At 37.0% G+C, this 24,873-nt stretch overlaps 1 protein-coding gene across 2 annotated transcripts in view; it reads left to right on the forward strand.

The window, feature by feature from the left end:
- Positions 1-24,873, forward strand: part of LOC105034683 (pyruvate kinase 1, cytosolic) — a 158,045-nt gene that overhangs the window by 121,363 nt on the left and 11,809 nt on the right. The window contains exons 12-15 of one of the 2 annotated variants that reach the window (XM_010909921.4): positions 21,695-21,790; positions 21,958-22,025; positions 22,146-22,245; positions 22,550-22,609. In XM_010909921.4, the coding sequence (XP_010908223.1) occupies positions 21,695-21,790; positions 21,958-22,025; positions 22,146-22,245; positions 22,550-22,609 (324 nt within the window). The remainder of the gene's footprint in view (positions 1-21,694; positions 21,791-21,957; positions 22,026-22,145; positions 22,246-22,549; positions 22,610-24,873) is intronic. The other variant, XM_029261699.2, reaches the window with a different exon arrangement.

Below are 24,873 nucleotides of genomic sequence, written 5' to 3' on the forward strand. Positions count from 1 at the left end.
TTTTTAGCTATACTTTTCTATTCTTTCCTTTGTATGTTTCCAACTGCTGATTGGAACTTTTATATGTTGATGTAAAATGAAGGATAGAAAATTTTATTTGAAAATAGATAGAAATTATTTTTTTCTATTTTTGGATAAAGATGGAGCATTCATAGAGGCCTTCATGGAGATAAAGATTGGACTACCAGACGATTAGAGAGCAGAGGCGCATGTAGATAGACTATGAGATGGTTCAGTCTGTGATGCACCTAGGGTTAGACTTTTAATTCATCAAGTAGCTTGGATGGATTACATTAGAAAAGTCTATAACCATCTGATTTCTTTTATATACTCTTATATGCTAGTAGTTAGAATTTAATATAAATTGTATGCGATGGATTTATATGTTATGGATGTGCTTGAGATCTAAGTCCCTCATTTAAATTATTTTAAGTCATAATGGCAAAGTATTGAGAACATTATTTATGCCAAGTTAGTATTATGTCAAGAACCATAGTAGGTTTGTTATGCAATCACAAGACTTGCTGTGGGGACTGATGTGATGCTGTCTTGGTGCATAATGATGTTCATGATATTTAGCTCATACTAAGTCAATAGAGTATGTCAAAAACTGTAGTGAGTTTGTTGTGCAACCACAAGACTTGCTATAGGATTTGATGTGATGTTGACTTGGTGATGCTTATGGCACATTTGGGTACTGCTGTCTTGTTATGCTATTCACAAGGATAGTATTATTCAGATAAGACCATATGTTAATGAAGGGTATGATTTAATTAAAATACTGTAGTTTGTTGTGCAACCACAAGGCTACAAGTGTTTTAGAGGCAAAAGCTATATTGAGAGTTGCATGAGATGGAATTGGAAAGAGTATCCTACCCATGAACTCATCAAAGGTTTGTTGTGCAACCACAAGACTTTTGAAGAGGAATTGAGACCTCAATCCCACTAAGGAACCTGACGATAGGGTTTCTCATTTTCCATACTACAGGGCTATGGATTTCGTTAAATAAGTGAGAGACATGACTAGATAAAAGATCTCGTTTAAATTATGCATGTCATCATGAGTAGTCCTTTGATGTTCTTATAAATTCATCTGCATCTTTACTATCATTGCATGGTATATTTGATGCTTTTTAAATTGATCGAACATCATGGATTGGTTGAGGAATCTGAGAATAGTTCTCACTTACGAGATAGTCTCATATTCTTCTGATCCTGATTTGATTGGGAATGATGCTTTAAAGGAGGTAAAACGCATATGAGATATGGCGGGATGACAGTACGACTGTTAAGTATATTTTGATTAGCTTAATCATGCGATTAAGTCTATTAGGTTATTTTCATGGATGGTGGTAAGAAGCCGGATTTGATCCTGCAATTACTATCTGATTCCTTCTCTTAGTTTTTGAATAGCATCTCCTAGGAGAAAAAAGCGAAGAATGTCTCCGTCAAAGGTACCTATTTTTATTGTAGAGCATCGAAAAACAAATTGTAAGAGTTGTCTTATAAGTGCGAAGCAGAAGCAGAATGTAAAAGTTGTATCTGCTATTGGTTTGTGTATGATACAGATTAATTTATCATTGAGTGCTTCAGCTTTAGATTTTTGGATATGAGATACCATCTGTAGGTCCTGCTTATGCAAATTGTTGCAGGGATTATAAAGCTAAACAGAGGTGACTTCGTGCTGTTTAGCATTGGTGGAGAGTCGATCCAGGCTAAAGCTGAAGAAGCCTATTTGTAAGTGTTGCCTTTTCGGTAAGGTTTTGAAACTAGTAGACTATTTTATATGCCTAAATTTATCAAAAATATTATTTCAATTTTTTGTTATTGTAACATGGTTTTGAAATTAATGTAAAGGGCAAAGGTTGCTCTTCTGGTAAATTTTATGGCTATGGATTTTATAATAATGGTCTTATATTTCTGTCACTTAATGATATTATTCTTCATGTTGATGAGAATAAGAAAGAAAATATGAATGTCACATATTTCTGATATTTTCAACTTGACCATTTTGGTGAGTCAAAGATAAATAAGTAATACAAAGAAGAGTTCTTTGATCTGTATGATTTTGAATCATATAGAACTTGTAAATCTTATCTCATGGGTAAAATGATCAAGATTTCCATTTATTGGACATGGGAAAAAGGCGAGTGAGCTGTTGGGCCTCGTACATATGGATGTTTGAAGGCTAATAACAACTCAAGCCAGAGATGGACACCCCATATGAGATATGGTGTGGTCCATCATATGTTTCACAGATCTTTCAATCTCATTTTAGAGATATACCCTAGAAATTACTGCATATATTTTGAATAAGGTACCATCAAAATCTATTATTAGCACTCCATATGAGATATGAAAAGAAACGAGGTAGATTGTCCAGCTTATGTGAAAAGAGTTGATGTACATAAGTTTTGTGCTAGATCAGATAAGTACAGATTTGTAGGTTATCTTAAGAGTAGTATGTGATACTATTTCTGCCACCTTACTGAACAAAAGATGTTTTGTTAGTAGGTATGCCACTTTTTGAATAAAGAAGTTTATCCAAGAAGGGGCAGTAGAAGGATAATTGAACTTGAGAAGTTCAAGATCTATGAACTATCCCACTATAACCTGTGGACTGTTCACAAGTTGATCCCCGACCTAATATGCCCACTGATGAGGCACAACCACGAGACATACCTCTCTGAAGGTCAAGCAGAGTATGTAATGTACTACTCTGATATGGATTTGTTATTGAGAATGGCAATACACCATACATCATTGAGAATGATGATCCTATAATCTATTCGGAAGCAGTCACGAGTAGGGATTCTGACAGATGGCTTGAAGCCATGAAATTTGAAATGGACTCCTTGTATATCAATCAAATACAGACTTTGGTTGAAGCACCTGTGGATGTGACCCAATAGGTTGCTAATAGGAATATCCATTCGGATATTGCTTGCTATAGCTGTATACCATCTAGAGAGTTTGTCTCTAATGGGAAGGCAAATCCATTTGTGGATTAGAGCAGACATCGAAGAGTTGAAACATCCATTTTGATGAGATAGTTGAATTGTTTGACTTTATCAAAATGTGGATGAACCATATGTCTTAGAAGACTAATGGGAGTGCCATTGTCTTTTTAGTTTTGTACGTGGATGACATACTGCATATTGGGATTGATATCCTGATGTTGCAATCGGTCAATACCTTGCTATCAAAGAAGTTTTCTTTGAAAGACTTGGGTGAAGCATCCGACATATTTGGTATCTATGGAGATAGATCTAAGTGGATGCTAGGATTGTTCTAATCTAAGTACATTAATCTCATGTTGAAGAGGTTCAACATGGATGGGTGTAAAAGTATTTTACTTATCCATGTATGTTATGTACTAAGCTTGATGTAGCTTATGCTTTGTGCATTAGTTTTTAGGCAGATCCAGGAAAGAATCATTGGAAAACTGTGAAAAGCATTCTCAAGTACCTGAGAAGTACTAGAGAAGCAGTGAATTGGAAGAGTTTCAAACAGCAAACTGTAGTTGACTTGTTTATTGCTATAAGTGAAGATTGCTAAGGAAAGTCGCCTGATGAAAGAGTTCATCACTTAGTTGGGTGTGGTCTCACCAGAAATCTACGCACATCCTAAAGCACTTTTATCTCATTCATGATGTGATCATAGAATAAGTTGATATAAAGAACTACATTATAGATCAGGTCATTAAGCCTTAAGACAGCAGCAATGTGTTCGTCACCTTAATTGTATGGGCATCAGGTATAGGGGTGATTGACTTTAGTGCAGGGGGGATTGAAAGAATAGTGCCTTACAAACCAATTGCATGGGTGATGTGATTCTGTATAATCTTTCTACTCATGTGCATGACAATGGTTATTTTATATATATGAGGTGTGTTTCGTCATTTGCTGTATCATATTTTATTCATGATTATGATGAACTCCATAGATTAGGATAATGATTTTAGGGTCATGATGAGATCATGCCAGTGAGATCTAAAATCTTGATAGTTCTAGTCTAAAATATTCTCAATCGTATGATCATCGAGTCAGAGATCGATGATGTCGGTAAGACTGGTACATCCTATATATGCTCGATGGAGAGGGTGATTGATCTCACAATTACTTGTGTGGTGACACTAATGCAAGGATGTAGGTGCTCATTAGAGAATGAGTTCACTGAACTGATCCACAGGGAGAACATCTGATAGAGCCTTACAGCATGTCAAAAGATGGTTCTTCAGTGGGAGTGGTGCAAATGATCCTTTGAACTGAGATCACCATAATACCTTATGTATATGGATTCCTACTTTGGTTCATTCCCTAGCATGACTCTTTGAGACGTGTGATGTTTTGGGTATGGTGAAGTGTGCATGGAGGTTGTGAGTGGTCACTAAGAAATCGATCACTCCTTGTAAGATGAGAGAACAACCTATGTGATCTCATAGGATGATGACTCAGGAAGTCTCTAGCCAGAACAGAGATGAATAGTAGAAAGTTTCTATTAGTTCATCAATCGAGTCATCGTCATTAGATCGAGATACATATGGATAGATTTTTGAGCTTGACATGATTCCATGCCTATGGCCTGTCTGGGATGTGTGATCGAAGGATTGAATTGCATGGTAACTCGCCACAGAAGGATAATTTTATTATTTTCATCAAATTTCATGTCTTCTGGATAGTCATCATATATTGCTAGACATCAATCTTGATTTGTAGATTCGCAAGAATTAAAAGAGTTTAATTTGAAAATTAATTAGAAAGTATTCTGATTAATTGATGCATTTGGGCTGATCTAATCTAATCGGATTGATTTAGGTTATAAGCTTGAGTTCACTGCTGGCTAGATATGGAACCCAATGGGTCACACACATAAGGAATTTGATCTTGATCTAATCTGATTGGATTTATTGTAAATCTTATGGGTTAATTAAATTGCTAGCACATGAATTGACCCAAGTTTTCAATTGGGTTTGGTTCAAAGTTGTTTGAGCTAACCCTAAGCTTGATGTCTTGACCTAATAGGATTGGGTTCAAACCTTAAGACATAAGGTGGCTTAACTTTAACATGAAAGAGTTTCATGTTATCTGGTTTTCCACCATGCCACCACATGCAAAAATAAATGATGCATCCACAATAAATGGCGCCCAGAAGGAAGAGTCCTTCTAGGCTACTCCTCTTAATCTTCCCACCACTTATTCCACGGTATTTTATGGGATGCACTTATGATGGCTTCTGGGAATATGTGGGCGTAGAAGAGGAAGAATCCTTCTTTGTGAAGGCTCTTATACGCCATTTACGTTGGATGCCTCATTTAAGTTTGCATTGAAGAAGGAAGAGTCCTTCTAATGTAAGTCTTTTAATTCTCCCTGCCACCTCATTGTTTCTCATGCGAATTCACTTAATCCCATGCACCATCTGATGGCGCATTGACTTCTAGATAAGGGAAGGAAGAGTCCTTCTGATGATTGACCACTTCATGCTATATTTTATCACACGGTGAATTAAATCACTATGTGAGAAAACCAAGCGCCAAAGGTTGGCGTTCCTTGGAAGTATGTGGTGCCGCTTCCTTTCCTATTTAAAGGGGGCGCTACATCAAGTTGGGCGGGCCAGATGTTGGGTTTTAGGTATGAGAAAGAGAAAAAAGATAGCAAAAAGTCTGAAAAAAAGACAAGAAAAAGGGGAGAGAAAAATAGAAAGAAAAGACAGAGAGAAATGGAAAGGCAAGAGTTGCTTATCCTTTTGAGGTATTTCTTCAAGCTAGTTCCAGAGTCGAAAGGGGATTCAGAGTTTCCAAGAGTTGGATTTTTGAATCAGTTTGCGGTGGTGAGACCTTTTGAGAAGAGGTTTCTGATGTGGCCCTGGTGGAGGATAGAAGACAATTAGGAGGTGGTGCAATCTGATCCTTGGGAAGGAATCTTGCATTGCATTTGTGAAGATGGCTACAGCACTACATCAAATTGAGAAGGACCCTGATTTGTCCTATGTGGATCATCGTTGGAGGGCATACGCTTGGGTGCCTTGAGGATATCAGATGCTAGGCTATTCGGATCTTCATGTTGGTATATCACTTCTAATCTCTCATTTATATGCATGCTTGAAATGTTTGATTGTAATCATCAAGGTAGTTCTAGGATTTATATTCCGGTTTGCATGTTTTAAGTGTTAAAATTTATTTTCAGTAGTTGAATGCATATGAAAAATTTTTGAAAACTACATTCCGCTGTGCAATCGAAATTTAACAAAGGGGACCTAAACCATGGTCCTCGGACAGCATGTTGGTCCCTACACTAGTTAAGCCAGGCACCGCTAGATGCCACTGCCAATAATTTTTATAGAGTTGTCATATCTTAAGTAGGACTCTTGATTTATGTTTGATCAGTTAGATGATCTAGATTGGCTAATCGGAATCTTGGGTGTTATCACCTAGCCAACCTTAATGGGATATTGGATTTTAGGATTATTATTTTTAAAATAATTATGATAGAACTTTGATTAAAATATTATGTTTATATATCAGGATTAGAGAAGGATTTTCAAGATTAATTGGATCTATAGTCTAGTTCTACTTGTGAGGTAAGTAATGTTGCACCTTTCCTAAATTTATCTGGCAATTTATAAATTATTTAATTGATAAAATTTGAATTATATTAATTCATGATTTTTGAGTATGATGAAAGGTATTTGATTATTAACAATATCTTATTTTTGAAATATGATGATGATGCATGATCATAATTATTGATCCAATTTGATTTTTTTGAATATCTCATAATGATTGATCCAATAAGATATGAAACTACATAATGACTTTAAGGGTTAGTCTAGCTATGTAAAGGAACCCGCCAATGGGGGCTCATACGTTGGCAATCGATTAGCTTTGAGGATTTATGTTGCAAGGAGATATGCGACAAACCTCCAGTAGCTTCGTGGTTTCTAAGAACTTTGCTGCAAGATAATATGCAGCTCATTGCAAGATGACATGCAGTTTGCCGCAAAATGATGCGCAGTATCATGATCCTACTGTAGGGAACATATGGTCGTAGGTCATGATTGATAAGTGAACTTGATAATTTGAAGAATTTGAGATTATGAACAAAAAGTTATCTTTGTGATAAATTGAATTTCTATGTTTGAAAAATTGATAATACGATGCATCAAGATCTGAATTTTTGAATTGATGTACTTATTATGTTATTTTAGTAATTTGATATATATTATTTATCTGATTTATTTTATTTAATTATTCATTACTTACTAGACTATCGAGCTCATTATTGAATTTTGTTTTCTTTATGGATTCAAAAAATTAGTTAGATGCGAGGTTTTGTTATGGGAGTGCGACTACAGATAGAATTTAGCTTACTTTATTTGATTAGGATCTATCAAAATTTATGCAAGACTTTATTTATTGTTGACTTTGTCAAACATTTAGTTGTGATTTCGTTAACATTGAGTTTTGATTCAGTTATTTAAATTAAGGTTGAACATTAATTACTTAAATTTTTTTGCTGCTTGTTTATAATATCATAATGAGATGCTTTGCATACTTATAGAAAGAGTTTTCTATGAGTATGTGGCGGTTGCTGCAACCTCTGGCTCGCGAACTTGGGTTAGAGGCATGACAGCTGAATCTCTAATTCATTGGAATGGTGACCCAAAAAGCGAGGCTACTTGGGAGAAGGAGACAATTCTATGCAATTTGGAGAGTAGATCCAAGCATACCTATCACACCTCTCATGGAGGACATCAGGCTCTTCAATTGCAGGAGGTCTATCAGGTCTAGTGATTTACATATGTTGTTATGGGCTGGTGCCTTTTGCCATGTCAATTTGGGTAGACAACAGTATGGCTGGGAGTCATGCTGCAGTAAGGCACCATCACTTTGTTCCGGTGCTTGGATGGCTGAAAAAGATGCAGGCATGCATGGACTTGGTGCAAGGCACATGCAAGGCATGGTAAGTGCGAGTACATGTGCATCGGGGCAAGTGCGTGCACATGCTTGGTGCAGACAGGCACAATCCAGGATAAGATATGTAGGACTTGGGCATGTAGGCCGCTTGTATGTGGGCACACGGGCCGTAGGCTGTAGGCGCATGACTGTGCAAGCTGCATGGCTGCAAGGGTGCATCAGCACCCAGGGCACAGGCAGGCAGATTGACCTACTAGATGGTTTCCTGTGGTTGTCCAAACCATCCTGTTGCAGTTGCATGTGGTTGCTCCTGTCAAAGACTCAGACCAGGTGGTTTGCAGCAGTTCTGGAAAGTTCCCAGCAGTTGGGGGACTTGTCCACTGCATGTTTTTAAATAGCCCTACTTGCAGACTCTTTGAGCAAGCAATATGGCTGTGTCTCTCCTAGAGTGAGACTATAAGAGACTTTGGGGTGGGTGTTATGACCTGGCCCAATTGAGCCCTAAACCCAGCCCATAAAAGCCCATCAAAAAAAAATTGAGGAAGACTCCCGTAGGGAGTCTTCTTCCTCCCGACCGACTCCTAAATGGAGTCGGAAAGCTGAGGAGTCAAACTTCTCCCCTCCGACTCTATTTAAGGGGGAGACCCCTTCTCCCTTCCTCCACCTGAGAATCCCGAGGCAAAATGGTGGGGATCATTGGAAAATCCTCGTGGAAGCCCATCACTGTGCTCGCCTTGATTTCTCATCGGAGACGTCGCCGGTGATCGGAGTCGTCGGATTTTGTTGCGGAAGAAATTTCTATTTTTTTTATTGTTCTTCTCGATTTTCCGACGTTGGTGGTCACTGTCGACTGTCGGATTCACTTCTTTCGAGCCACCCCGTCGTCGCCCTTCCGCCGTCGGCCACCGTCGTGCCGGTCGCGTCACTGATCGGCCGATCAAAGGAGGGGATCACTGATGGAAATAGTTCAGGGTTTCATGCATGAATTTCAAAATATTTTTGAAATGTAACGCAGCGGAATATGTAAATTAAACAATTTAATCTACAAATGCATGTAATCAGATTACTAAACCCTACAACTTGGACCTATAACATGTTATATTGCATTTATAAGTCAGAAAATAAAAGCTTTGGTATTGATCAAATCAATACCCTAGATCTAAAACAGTTTTAGATCTAAAACCTAGATCACATTTAGGTAAGAGGAGATCAGATCTCTTACCTTCGCACGGGTCAAGAACTCCGCGGTTGATTTTTTTTGTTGCTTTTGGAGCCGCACACGCATCCGGCCTCTACAGGAGATCCACACGAGGCTGCAACAAAATTGGAGGTTCGTCGAACGAAGATCTGCTCGAAGTGCTAGCTGCTTGCGGACCCTCCGGATGGTTAATCTAAAAAATATTCTTTGGATCTCTTGGACATTTCAAGAGATGAAGAATATGAGGAGAAATGAGGGAGAAGTCAAACCCTTGGACCTTCCTAAAATCAGAAATAATATATAATATAAAAGGTCCTAAGAAAAGACAGATCTTCTTTTTCAGGACATCAACGATTGATGTCCTGAGAACATCTCTATGCTAGGACATGAGGAGACCTCCTCTAGATGTTTTTCAAACTTCCAGATCTTATGTTATCTGATTTTTCTCATAGAAAAATCTCATGATGGAGAAGAGGGGTTCTAAAAGAAACCTTAAGAGATGATCTTCTTTTCTTCTTCTTCTCTCATCAAGACATGATCAGATTATGTTCAAAATCATATCACCATGCCCCAACTCATTGGAGCATAGATCCACCACGCCATCCCTCTTTCTCTCTCAGATTTTTATCACATAAAAATTACAAAAATAAAGAGAATAAACTGAAAGAAAAACAATAAGAGAAGACAATCTTCTTTCTTATCTTTTGTCTCTACAAGACATCAACTTTTTATGTCTTGATAGAAGACTCTCCTCCAAGAAAACTGGCGCCTCAAAACATCCATGCCATTCTCTTTTTTCTCTACCTTTTTTTTATGGAAAAACCACAGATTTCTGACTCCCACTTGCTATCATATAGGAGGCACCACTAGATAAGGTAGACTAGGTCAAATGACCTAGTCAAACAAGGAAACCATAGGGCGTCCAACTCTTGGATGCTCCTTCCCTTATTATCTGCGTGGAGATCAGAAAACCATGCACAAAAGAGGCGACAAAAAGAAAAGGTAGGCATGGAGAAAGTTGGTGCAAGAGAGGGGAGAGGAGTTTTTGTCAAGAGATATTTTTTCAAAGGAAATAAACCCAAACCATTTTTCATAACGAACCAAATCAAATTTGATTCAAATCTCTAGAATAAGTGGTGTGAGATAACATTCCTTAGACGTGGATATTACAGAAAAAATATCTGAAAATAAATGTGGACGTGGGCTTTCTTAGGTGGCACGAGAGAAGATGGAATCTTAGTCTAACTAGGATTCTCATGTAGACTAGGTCAAACTCTTTGAATCCCATTCAGATTAATTGCAACCTAATTAAGGGTGATCCTAGTCCAACTAGAAGCCCAATTAAATCAGATTAAATCATATTTAATTCTGATTTAAATCCTTAATTAGGAATTATGTGCATACAAGTCCTAGTCGAACAGGGACTTGTTCTTCCTTGCAACTGGCTTATCCAATAAACCAATTAGACTTAATCCAATTAAGTCCAAACCAATTCTAATTGAATCAAATTCAATTAGACTTGATCTCAGCCTAATTACTTAATCAGATTTAGTCAATTAGCAATCCAATTGCTAATTGATCCTCCTGCAACACTTGCATTAGGTCAAACATCAATCACATTGATCGTTTAACCTTAGAACGATTCTCAAGCGTCGATTAATTATCTGATTAGGTTACAATCTCTTATATGTGTGATCCTATAGGTTCGAACCTAAGTCGGTAGCACAGGTTCCAATTGCTGTACCAGTCGAAGTAACCATCTAGCAATGGTTCTTGACGTCCAGATAGGTCGAATGTATGCAAAGCAACATTCTAAGAATCCTGACCCATGGTTACCGTATAATTCATCCCTTTGATCAATAATGCTTAAGACGACTTTGAGTATGCTGTCAACATTCATACAAGTCATCTCTATTGTGTCTCAAAATTTTGCAAATCTCGTGACTCCTCACGATGATTATCCAAGCCTAGGTTTTGCTAAATTGAAACACAGCGAGACATTCTCTTCCTGAAGTTAATCAGGAGTGGTCAATCCCATCTTGACTCACACACCGACTTCACAAGTACTTGACTGTACCCAGAAACCTTTCGAACCTATATTAAAAATACAGGCAGTTTGGTATTAAAGTACAGTGAGTTGCTTGCAAGACACTGTGGTGATCTCAGGTCGGAGGGACACTTATACCCATTGGCCTTAGCTAGCTACTCTTGACAGTAGAGTGTTACATTAGTCACGTTCAGTGCAGATGTACTCCTACATCTCACCTGGATGCCATACCAGTGTCTCCACACCACTTGGTTACAAGGACAATCAATGCATATGGCATACAGTGACCTACACTTGATAAGTTATCGTCCTTGTTAATAACTTATCATTTGGTCGTGAATAATTTAAGAACCATCTGATAAATTTTTCTTTATCGATTGATTGTGATTCTGACTTCATCATAATTTAGGAGTTCATTTAAGGAAGATAGAACTTTTATGATGAACCTGCCAAATAACTATTATTATTAGATAATTCATATATTAATTTCAATTATCTATCACTTAGATGATTGGTTTTAGGACATATTTTCCAACAACCACAAAGTTCCCTGTTTCGCCCAAAGGAAGCTGCGGGAAGAAGGAAAAGAAAAGAAAAAAAAAGAAAAAAAAGAAAAAAAGAAGAAAAATAAAAAATAATAAATAGAGACTCTCTCCCTCTTTTTTTCTCTCTCTAATCTCTCTAGTCTCCCTCACTTTCTCTCTACTTTCTCTCTCTAGAATTCTCTCTCTAGGTTATTTTTCTCCTAAAATTTTTAGAATTTTGAGAAGAATGATGATGAATTGAAATTGATCTTAATAATGAATTTTGATCTGTGATCGTCGAACGGTATACCGGCATCCACCTTGATCAGACCTAATATTTTTCTAAGATTTATTTCTCATGATTTTATTAAATTATCCACATGATAATTTCAGCATGATTTGATCTGATCGATCGGATTTGTTGAGTCATATCGTCTGAGAAATTCAAGATGAATTCTTTCTAAAATTATTTCTCTCTTGATCGATTTCTCTCTCTAAAAAGATTTATGAATGAGAAATTTTTTTTAATATTTTTGATCTGATGAAGAATCCTGATCCATGATTGTCGGATAGTGTACTGACACTCATCTTGATTAGACCTGATATTTTTCAATTTGATTATCCATGATCCTGATTTAATCATGACTTGGATTAGATCATTTTGATCACACCAATCAAGATGTTGGATTATGGCACCTGATTAATTTGGATTGTATCTCATGAATTCTCTTTGATTTTCTCTTTTCACTTAATTCATGAACCCAATGAAAGAATCTCGGTCTTATCATTTCGAATCCGATTTGATCTGATAGTCAAACTTTGGATTACTTATGTCCTAATTAGATTTTGACCAGATGAAATTAGATGATTGGACCGGACCAATCTGGATAATGGGATACGGGTGTCTATCAATTCTATCTTTCTTAATTATTTACGTCCTTTCTAATTATTGAAATTGATCCTGTATAGGATTATGAATATTTGATCATGGGATATCGCGATATGATCTACGAAAAGAAAATTTAGAAGAAAATTTATAGAATTATGCGGATTTATTAAAATGCGTATGAGGTAAGTAATGTTTTATTTTTTTTAGATTTATCGATAAATTATAATATATTTTTCTGGCATGATTTGTGAAATGATACATGAATTGGATGAATGATATTTTGTTATGAAAAATATCTTATTTTGATATGTTACGATGAAGCATGATTGAACATATTGCTTTCGTTATGCATTATATTGATTGATTTCGATACCACATGATTATATGTTTTCTTATCGAATTAGAAAAAGAGATATGACTTATAAAGAATTTTGATATAAGAATAATATGAATTGACAATCTGACTATGTAAAGGACTCTACCAATGGGGGTATATACGTTGGCAATTGATTTGTCCTGAGGGTTTATGTCACCAGCGAGACCAGCGACATGTCGCAAGTGAGACCAGCGATAAACCGCCAGCGAGACCAGCGGTTTCGAAGGATTTTGCTGCCAGATGATTCGCAGCTTACCGCAAGATGACATACGGTATTATGACTCTGCCACAGGAAAAATAAGATCATAACTCATGGTTGATGAAAAGAATTTAAGAATGAAAGAAGTTGAAATCTCGAAAGAAACTCGAATTTTTGAAAAAGAAATAAATTTGGCATGAACTATATTGCATAATTGAAATTGATTTCAAATTGATGAACTCTATATATTTATTTTCTATAAATGATTATTTACTTTAATGCCTGATGAAATCTGTTGAAAGTAATCATTGCTTACTGGGCTGTGTAGCTCATTACCTCCTATTTTATTGTTTTTACAGATGTTGAGGAATTAAGATGACACAAGATATGAACGGAAGAGTAGTTAGAAGCAGAATCTTCATACTCTTAGTTTAGATTGAAAGTCATATTGAATTTAATGTAAAGGTCTATTGAACATTGTTGTAATTTTGAGATATTAAAGAAAAAATTTAGATTGTTATATTTTTAATTTAAATTATTGATTAATTATTTCGTTGTTGCTTGAGATAGCATGATAAAATGTCTTGCATGCTTGTGGGAAGAATTCTTTATGAGTATGCGGTGGTTGCCATGACCTTCGGCTCACAATCTTGGATCGGGGGTGTGACAATTAGAGTGGTATCAGAGCATTAGTGGGTGAACTAAAATGTGTATAGAATGAGTGTCAGTGGATAGACACTAGGGATATTATGGTGTAGATCTTTGATGATTATAGTGGGAGAAATCTTTATAATTTTTGATTAAACATTGAGATTATGTATGAAAGGATCCCAAGAAATTATGACATATAGAGTTTGAAATACGATGAATGATCTATGGATCATGATATGATTAGTTAGATTTTGATCGAAAGTAATTATAAAAGGATTGACATGAAATTTTATTGTGGATTGTGGTTATTAATTTGATCGTTGATTATTTAAGTGATTCGTAAGCTTAAATTCGATGCGAGAATAATACTATTACTTCTAGTTGAGAAGTTGACTATTATTGACAAGATAAAGATTTGATAATAAAATGTTGTTTCATGATGGACTAAGAAAGTCTTTTATGATGCTTGATTGGAATATTTATCGAAATTGAACTTAGTATGTGGATCATATATAAAGTGGCATATTAGGATGAATGCATATTTGAAGATATTGCAAAGAAGTCTATTTCTTATTGATGAAATAGATTATGAGATTGTAAGATATTCATTGTACTGGAATCTTTAATCATCATCCTTGGATCTAAATAATAGATCTTATTGTGTCTCTTGGAGACTATATGATGTGTATAAAATTTTAATTTAAAATTTCGTATCTAAGTTGATCAAGAGATTTTCTGATATTATTGTTGAGATTGTTAATGAAAAAATGCTATCTTAGATTAAGATAAAGATTCGATTTATATTTATTTGAGATTATGGGATCCATGTGAATTTACAATTTAAAATTTTGGATTTAAGAATTGATATGGAGTTTTTTTGCTTTTGTTAATGAGGTCCCTGATTGAATCTACTATTAAATGGAGATTTGATTTTTTTGAGGCTTGTATGATTGTTATGAAAGGATACTTGATAGATATTAAGGATTTTGATGATAGAAACTTTAGAAAAGATAATGATTTGAAATTCTTATATATTCTGATTATGTCCTAATTTAGTGAAACATCGAAAATTTTTTTATTGATTTCACTTATAGGATTTTGATTTGAAATTATCTAATTGAATTGATACGAGAATTAAGATTTGATTCATATTGGATTATAGTAAACCTATATGATGGTTTTGAATATGATATTGGACTCAAAGGTTAATCAAGATTATTGTATACCAGCAAAAGTAGGATTGAAAATCGGAAGTTAATCTTTGGCTTCAATTGGAATTTAAAATTGTAGATCTTTTTTATTGATAAGATAAAGAAATAATTTGATAAAAAAATTTTTTTTTGGTGAACCTAAGAAATTTTGATTGTTAGAATAGAGTACGCAGTGGAAGCACGATGATCTAGATTATTTTGAGTAAGTCAGGAATGTTGACTCTTTGAGTTAAAGAATTATGATAGATATGATTTGATACAAGAAATTCATTGATATTAGAAAGAATAATATTTTTAAAAAATTTGGATATCCTTAATGTGATTTTTCAAAGTAATGCTTCCACTTATTATGCTACAAAAATATTTAGCATCCTAATTCTAGGATGAGTGGACCTTTGATTTTTGATTTTAGATTTAGAATATTTAGAGATAAATTTTTTTATCTTGGAATTGAATAATTCTCTATTAGAAAGAATTTGAGATTGTTTATCAAATAATGATTTTGATCTTAGATTTTTATGCTCAAAAGTTTATCTATGGAGAATGTAGTAAAATTTATTTATGATCTTGTGATAAATTGATTAAATCATGAGCAGTTAAGGATTTTTGGTGAGAAATTTGATATCTTTATCTAGAATTGAGAGATTAACTTCGATGATCAGAAATAGTGGTATTGATTCTAATCAATATTAGTGATATTGATCTTTTTTTTATGAAATGATTTAATGATGAATTTGCATCAAAAAAAAATTAAAACATCAAAAATTTGAGGATGAGATTAAAAAGATAAATTTTCAACCTTTGAAAATATAAATAAGAGAAAATATTTTTTAATTTTGATTGATTTGGATATCATCATGTGATTCATAGAAGTATGTTTTCTTATCTTATGATGGATTGATTAATTAAGAGTAGTTAGTATTTTGAAAAAAAAATAAAATTTTTATTCAGAAATTAAGATATTGATTTTTTCTATTTACAAGAGATAGGTTTGATTTTGATCTAGTCATGAGGTATTGAACATTATTTTATAGGGAATGAGAGCATTATTTTGAAATCTTAAAAATTGAAAACTTTTGAGATGTTGATTTTGACAATAAGAAAACGAATGGTTCTATTTCAGATCAATATTTGATGTATTGATCTTTTTCTTATAAAATGATTTAAGAATGAATTGGTATCAATAATTAGAATATTGAAATATTTGGGGGTGAGATTTTTACCATAAATCCCAAGTAAGAAATTATGAAGACTTAGCAAGAAAAATTTCGAGGACAATTTTTTTAGAGGGGAAGAATGTTATGATTTGGCCCAATTGAGCCTTAAACCTAGCCCACAAAAGCCCATCAAAAAAAAAGAGGAAGACTCCTGTAGGGAGTCTTCTTCCTCCCGATCGGCTCCTAAACGGAGTCGGAAAGCTCACCGGGGAGGAGTCAAACTCCTCCCCTCCGACTCTATTTAAGGAGGAGACCCCTTCTCCCTTCCTCCACTTGAGAATCTCGAGGCAAAATGGTGGGGATCGTCGAAAAATTCTTACGGAAGCCTGTCACCATGCTCGCCTTGATTTCTCATCGGAGACGTCGTCGGAGCTCGAGGTAAACTCCGATTTCTCTCTCTCTCTCTCCCCCTTCCTTCTCGTGCCCGTGTGCACGATCTCCTGTGATCGGAGTCGCCGAATTTTGTTGCGGAAGAAATCTCTATTTTTTCGTTCCTCTCGATTTTCCGACACCGGTGGTCACCACCGACTGTCGGATTCACTTCTTTCGAGCCATCCCGTCGTCGCCCACCGTCGTCCCGATCGCGTCGCTGATCGGCTGACCGAAGGAGTGGACCACACGGTCCCTTATTTCGCCCAAAGGAAGCTGCGGGAAGAAGGAAAAGAAAAGAAAAAAAAAGGAAAAAAAAAAAAATAATAAAAAATAATAAATAGACTCTCTCTCCTCTCTCTCTTTTCTTCTCTCTAATCTCTCTCCACTTCTCTCTCTACTTTCTCTCTAAAATTCTCTCTCTAGGTTATTTCTCTCTCCTAAGATTTTTAGAATTTTGAGAAGAATGATGATGAATTGAAATTGATCTTAATAATGAATTTTGATTTGTGATCGTCGAATAGTATACCGACATCCACCTTGATCAGACCTAATATTTTTTTAAGATTTTATTTTTTAAGATTTTATTAAATTATCCATATGATAATTTCAGCATGATTTGATCTGATCGATCGGATTTGTTAAGTCATATCGTCTGAGAAATTCAAGATGAATTTTTTTCTAAAACTCTCTCTTGATCGATTTCTCTCTAAAAAGATTTATTAATGAGAAATTTTTTTTAATATTTCTGATCTGATGAAGAATCCTAATCTATGATTGTTGGGCAGCGTACTGGCACTCACCTTGATCAGATCCGATATTTTTCAATTTGATTATCCATGATCCTGATTTAACCATGATTTGGATTAGATCATTTTGATCACACCAATCGAGATGGACTATGGCATCCGATTAATTTGGATTGTATCTCATGAATTCTCTCCTCTGATTTTCTCTCTCCATTTGATTCATGAACCCAATGAAGGAACCTCGATCTTATCACTTCGAATCCGATTTGATCTGATAGTCAAACTTTGGATCATTTATGTCCTAATTAGATTTTGACCAGATAAAATTAAATGATCGGACCAATCTGGACGATGGGATATGAGTGTCCATCAATTCTTTCTTTCTTAATTATTCACGTCCTTTCTAATATTGAAATTGATCCTGTATAAGATTATGGATGTTTGATCATGGGATATCGCGATATGATCTACGAAAAGAAGATTTTGGAAGAAAATTTATAGAATTATGTGGATTTATTGGAATGCGAATGAGGTAAGTAATGTTTCATTTTTTTAGATTTATCGATAAATTATAATATATTTTTCTGACATGATTTGTGGAATGATGCATGAATTGGATGAATGATAATTTATTATGAAAAATATCTTATTTTGATATGTTACGATGAAGCATGATTGAACATATTGCTTTCATTATGCATTATATTGATTGATTTGATACCACATGATTATGTTTTCTTATCGAATTAAAAAAAAAGATATGATTTATGAAAAATTTTGATATAAGAATAATATGAATTGACAACCTGACTATGTAAAGGATCCTGCAATGGAGGCATATACGTTGGCAATTGATTTGTCCTGAGGGTTTATGTCGTCAGTGAGACCAACGACAAACCGCTAGCGAGACCAGCGGTTCCGAAGGACTTTGCTACTAGATGATTCGCAGCTTACCACAAGATGATACATGGTGTTATGACCCTGCCACAGGAAAAATGTGGTCATAGCTCATGGTTGATTAAAAGAATTTAAGAATGAAAGAAGTTGAAATCTCAAAAGAAATTCGAATTTTTAAAAAAGAAATGAATTTGACATGAACTATATTACATAATTGAAATTGATTTCAAATTGATGAACTTTATATACTTATTTTCTATAAATGATTATTTACTTTAATGCCTGATGAAATCTGTTGAAAGTAATCATTGCTTACTGGGCTGTCTAGCTCATTACCTCCTATTTTACTGTTTTTATAGATGTTGAGCAATTAAGATGACACAAAATATAAACGAAAGAGTGGTTGGAAGCAGAATCTCCATACTCTTAGTTTAGATTGAAAGTCATATTGAATTTGATGTAAGGTCTATTGAACATTGTTGTAATTTTGAGATATTAAAGAAAAAATTTAAATTGTTATATTTTTAATTTAAATTATTGATTAATTATTTCGCTGTTGCTTCAGATAGCATGATAAGATATCTTGCATGCTTGTGAGGAGAGTTTCCTATGAGTATGTGGCAGTTGCCATGATCTTTGGCTCACAATCTCGGGTTGGAGGTGTGACAATGGGTCTCTCATGCCTTTATATCTTTGTTGCTTGTGAATTTCAATAAAAGAGTTAGAATGATTGTCACGCCTCCAATCCGAGATTGTGAGCCGAGGGTCGCAGCAACCACTGCATATTCATAAAGAATTCTTTTCACAAGCATGCAAGACATCTCATTACGATATCATAAAGCCACAATGGAGTAAAATTCAAAATAATTTATGTTCAACTAAATGTCTTACAAAATAGAATTCCATGATTTTGAATCAAATCTCATAAATCCTAATCTAAAATAATAATATTAATGTCTGCCTCTAGTTTGCTTTTCCATATCAAATCTTTGAGTCAAGCTAATTTTTTGAATCTATCAAAATAGTAAATAGAGTAATGAGCTAGATAGCCTAATAAGCAATGATTATCTTGACTAGATAATTCATATGATAATATAAATTATAATTATCAAAATATAGTTTATTATTAGTCTGTGCATAAACATAATCAAGTCCATTTTCAAAATATGAAATCAGTAATGTCTATATCTTTTAAATATTCATATACATAATCATATATCGGATTTCGGAAATCAATCATATCTAAAAATCTGATTCAACACAAATTTTACTTAACTAATTAGCCTTTAATTATGACCACACTTATATCCTATGGTCGGGCCGGAATATCACAGTCATATCCTGTGGTCGGGCTGGAATACCACACTTATATCCTGTGGTGGGACTGGAATACCACACTTATACCTTATGGCGAGGCCGGAATACCAACTTATACCCTATGGCGGGGCCGGAATACCACACTTATATCTTGTGGTCGGGCTGAAAATAGAATCATGAACTCAGAGTGTCAATGCTAATCCCCAATTGGCAGGGTTCAGAACATAGCCAGGTTGAGAGTTCAAAACTGATTCATATCAAAATTTTTTTCATGGAGTAACACATTCATAATCAAATCAAAATATGCACGTATGATTTCAAACCAGTAAATAGTTACGACAATTCTTTATTGATTTTCATTCAAAATATATTTTCATGATATTAGTAAATCACAAAATTAACAATGTATTCGATTTTCAAGATAATATTATATAAATAAAAAATATAGAGAAGCTAGATCATTACTTACCACACACGTACTCCAACGAATCCTCAAAATTTCAAAAATTTTTCTTTCAAAACCTAGTATCCAAAGTCATACTTTTATCCAGTCGGTTTAATCTAGGCCCTTAAATCAATCCACTACAAATCAGGGGTCAAGGTAGGATACTATGATGTAATCGACAATGAAATCTTATGATGCTCGATCCAATCAAGGTGTGGAGCAGCAATTATCCGACAGTCAACAATCAAGATCCGTTCATCAGAATCTATCAAGACTATTAGAGGGTCTTTCTAAGATCCAAAAAAATTTCAAGAGACTTTTAGGGAGAGAAACTTTTAGAGAGAGAAAGTGTGAGTTTTCTTAGAAAGAGTAGAGAGAAACTAGAGAGAGAAGGTGGAGAGAGAAGTGGAAGTCTAGGAAGAGAAAAGGAAGAGAGAGAATCTCTCTCTCTTCTTTTTTTTGTTTTTCTTTTTTTTTTTTCTATTTTTTTTTCTTTTTCTTTCTTCCTCTTTCTTTCTTTCCGTGGTTCTTAGGCAAAATAGGGGACCTTCTGGTCCCTCTTCGCTTCTCGGATTAGAGGCCATGGCCGATGTGGCGGTGACAGCGGCAGCTGGGGCTGCTGCGGTGCAATCCGAGAACCCAGATCGGTGGTCGGCGGTGACCACCAGTGTCGGAAAAACCAAGACAAAGTGATGGAAAACAAAGCAAAACAGGGGATCAATCCGACAGCCCTTTTTGACAAAATCCGGTGGTTCACCGGCCGGAATCTTAGGTCCAACGACAAAGGAAGAAGGAGAGGAGGGTCGATCGAAAATTGCCTACCACTACTTAGCTTTTCCAGTGACTGCTGGGTTGAAATCGGGTGACGGCTTCCGTGTAGAAAAACTTTGGCAGATTGGTGGCAAACTTCGTGAATTTCTGCTTGGGGTTAGAGGGGGGTGGAGGGGCTATTAAATAGAGCTGGAGGTGCTGGAATCCGGGTCGAAGACTTGTCCGATGAAGTCGGGGAGAAGCGGAAGATGAGTCCTATTCGGACTCATCTCCCCCCTTTTCACCATGACTCCAGCTTTCCCCTTTTTTTTTTTTTGGTTGCTTCAAGATTTGTGTGCAGGGATGGGGTATCACAATGATCCTCCTCATGTTCGGTGTGTTTGGCTTCGCATTGGTTTGTGTTACAGTCCTTATTGTGTGGATTGTGAATAGACTGACTGGACAGGGCCTCCAGTGCCGCACAAGGCTTAAAACCTTGCAAAAAAAAAAAATTTGGTGCAAGATTTGGCCCTGTGACAGCTGGTTGCTCAACTGGCCGGTGACATCTACATTCCCACTTTCCAGACAGGCTGCAGGTGTAGCCTGTAGATGTACAGCTTCAAGATGCAATCCAAAAGATATTTCTGAGATGCATGTTCAAAGCAGTTCTCAAGGGTGCACATACAGCATGACAGAAAGCATAAGATCATTTGCTCCACCAGGATTGGAGCTACTCCATGTCTTAGAGTGGCCATCTTCAGTAGCCTAGCACTGCTAGTGTGCAAGAATAACTAGGATTGTTTGTTATTTTGAATTTTAGTACTTCCATTAATAAATTTTCCACTTAATCCTTAGTGGTTGTGCCAGTTTGTAAGGGTTATTTGCTGGTTTTTGCTTGAATTTGTTTGCTTCTCACTTGTTTCAAACTCTACATTTGTAGGCGGAGAAGGTTTTTAACCAAGACATGTACTTTAAGCATACAGTGAAGCATGTTGGACAACCAATGACACACTTGGAGTCTATTGCTTCGTCTGCTGTATGTCTTTCTTCCTATTCTTTGTTTCCTGTTTAGTTGACGTTTGTTTAAATCAGCATGCTTTTCTCCTCTTCCTCTTTACTTTTTTGCAGAAAACGTAGACCATGAGGATATGATCATGTTCTTAAATATTTCGTTGAAGCTAGCTATCTTGATCTTTTTTCTAGGTGCGTGCTGCTATTAAAGTCAGGGCTTCTGTCATAATTGTCTTTACTTCATCTGGAAGGGCTGCAAGGTAGCATTATGATTAGATCATGATATTTGAATCTGCTTTTCTTGTAGTCCACTGTTGGGTGGGGTACAATGTTTCGATTTTACATAAATGAAATCTCAAAGTGTGTTCAATGTCATGTAGATTAATTGCAAAATATCGACCCACAATGCCTGTATTATCTGTTGTCATCCCTCAGCTCAAGACAAACCAACTTCGGTGGAGTTTCACTGGTGCTTTTGAAGTATGTGGACTAATTCCACTCATTTATTGTTACTGTACACCATGCGTGCTCTTCTGTTTTTTTTTTTCCTCTCTCTCCAGATGTTCCATTTTTTCCAGAAATTTGAATATGATGCTGTCTTCTTGTTTTCATCTGAATATGTGTACTGTATATAATTATTGCGGCACACTAAGCATCAGAATCTCATGAGACCACTATTATGTTACCCATCGTTTGCATTTCAAGTTTCATATATCCCTTTACCCTTTATAAGTCATACATTGATGAGATCTATATATACTATTATTTTTTGATCAAATGTCAGGCTAGGCAATCACTCATTGTTAGAGGCCTCTTTCCCATGCTTGCTGATCCTCGTCATCCTGTAAGTGTATTTTTTCCTCTTCAATCTCCTTATATTATGGATAACATGTCTATTTTATAATCCTGTTGCTGTATGATAAAAATTCCATCAACTTTTGGTAGCATATGCCGATTTTATAATCCTGTTGTTAGAGCTCTCATTTTTTACTATGTTTGCGGCATGCCGAGTTATTGAATAATATGCTGATAAAATAGTTCCATTGTCATCCATCAAAAGACCACTAACTCCACGAGAAGCTATGTTACCATTACTTTCTCTATTGAAGTTTAGTTTTGTGAAATGGAAGGGAGATTTATTCCAGAAAATGGATTTGAACTGAATTAGAAGTTCACTGATTCAAACACATCACAAGGCACTGTATTTTTCCTAGCAAACCGAATATCTGAGTAATCTTCTAGATATGTTTCAAGTATGAATAGAATTTGATTAGAAATCTGCTGATGGCTAGAAAATTTACCTCTAATAAAGACGAACAATAACATTTCCAAATTTCCATAAATTGATGGGCAGAATTTTTAATTTGGATGAAGCCATGAAATGTAATTTTGGTGATGTTAAACTGCCAAGAATTCATTTTTGCATGAAAATAATCGTAAGGTGTGTTGGTGTAAAAATCCGCCTGCGTCGGAGAAGCTGGAGTCGAGGGAGTCGCGGTCGCCGCCGGGACCTGCAAAAGAAGTTTAAACCGGAGGTGGGGTTGCTCCGGCAAGACCCTCCGACGCTCAAGTCAGTTCTCTGTCTCAACAAGAATGGAGTGCTCGAACGAAAATTTTAGCAGAGTTTTGGGATAGAAAATAGAGCTTAGAGAATAACGTATCTGGGGTCCCCCTTTTATAGACGGGGGGAGCAAAGGATTGATAGCGACTGTTTATGATCGCCTCGTCGTGGGCCGTACGGAGTCAGGAGAATTTATCATGAAGAGTAATGGGGTGGAGTCGTGGCTGTCACCATGGCTCACCACGTGGAATCAGTTGTGGGGAGTGGAGCGGCGTCCGTTGTCGCGACTCGCCAGGGAGTGGTGGAACTGCACAGGATCCGTTGTAGGAAGTGGAGCAGAATCGTGGCCGTTACTGCGGCTTGGCAGGGAGTGATGGAGCTGCGTAGGATCCGCGCAGGGAGTGGAGCAGAGTTGTGCCGTTACTGTGGCCTGCCAGGGGGTCCAGACTTGTCGGTCGAAGTTCGGTTGGAGTCTGATTTTCGCAGAAGCCCGGATGGGGATCATTTGTCGAGGAATCTCGACCGAGACCTTTAGCAGGAGTTCAGGGCGGAAGTCCGGCTCCCGTGGGAGCCCGGACAAAGCCTACCTGTAGCTGGAGTCGGAGGCGAAGTCCGGCTCCCGTAGGAGCTCGAACGAAGTCTTCCTGCCGCTGAAGTCGGGGACGGAGTCCGGCTCCCGTAGGAGTCCGGACGAAGCCTTCCTGTAGCTGGGGTCGGAGGCGAAGTTCGGCTCCCGTAGGAGTCCGGACGAAGCCTTCCTGTAGTTGGAGTTGGAGGCGAAGTCCGGCTCCCGTAGAAGTTCGGACGAAGTCTTCCTGCCGCTGAGGTCAGGGACGGAGTCCGGCTCCCGTAGGAGTCCGGACGAAGCCTTCCTGTAGTTGGAGTCGGAGGCGAAGTCCGGCTCCCGTAGGAGTCCAGACGAAGTCTTCCTGTAGTTTGAGTCGGAGGCGAAGTCGGCTCCCGTAGGAGTCCGGACGAAGCCTTCTTGTAGTTGGAGTCGGAGGCGAAGTCCGGCTCCCGTAAGAGTCCGGATGAAGTCTTCCTGCCGCTGAAGTCGGGGACGGAGTCCGGCTCCCGTAGGAGTCCGGACGAAGCCTTCCTGTGTTGGAGTCGGAGGCGAAGTCCGGCTCCCGTAGGAGTCCGGACGAAGTCTTCCTGCTGCTGAAGTCAGGGACGGAGTCCGGCTCCCGTAGGAGTCCGGACGAAGCTTCCTGTAGTTGGTGTCGGAGGCGAAGTCCGGCTCCCGTAGGAGTCCGGACGAAGCCTTCCTGTAGTTGGAGTCGGAGGTGAAGTCCGGCTCCGTAGGAGTCCGGACGAAGTCTTCCTGTAGTGGAGTCGGAGGCGAAGTCCGGCTCCCGTAGGAGTCCGGACGAAGCCTTCCTGTAGTTGGAGTCGGAGGCGAAGTCCGGCTCCCATAGGAGTCCGGACGAAGTCTTCCTGCCGCTGAAGTCGGGGACGGAGTCGGCTCCCGTAGGAGTCCGGACGAAGCCTTCCTGTAGCTGGAGTCAGAGGCGAAGTCCGGCTCCTGTAGGAGTCCGGACGAAGCC

This window comes from Elaeis guineensis, unplaced genomic scaffold (genome assembly GCF_000442705.2).
Source record: "Elaeis guineensis isolate ETL-2024a unplaced genomic scaffold, EG11 Super_Scaffold_1000045, whole genome shotgun sequence".
NCBI lineage: Eukaryota > Viridiplantae > Streptophyta > Magnoliopsida > Arecales > Arecaceae > Elaeis > Elaeis guineensis.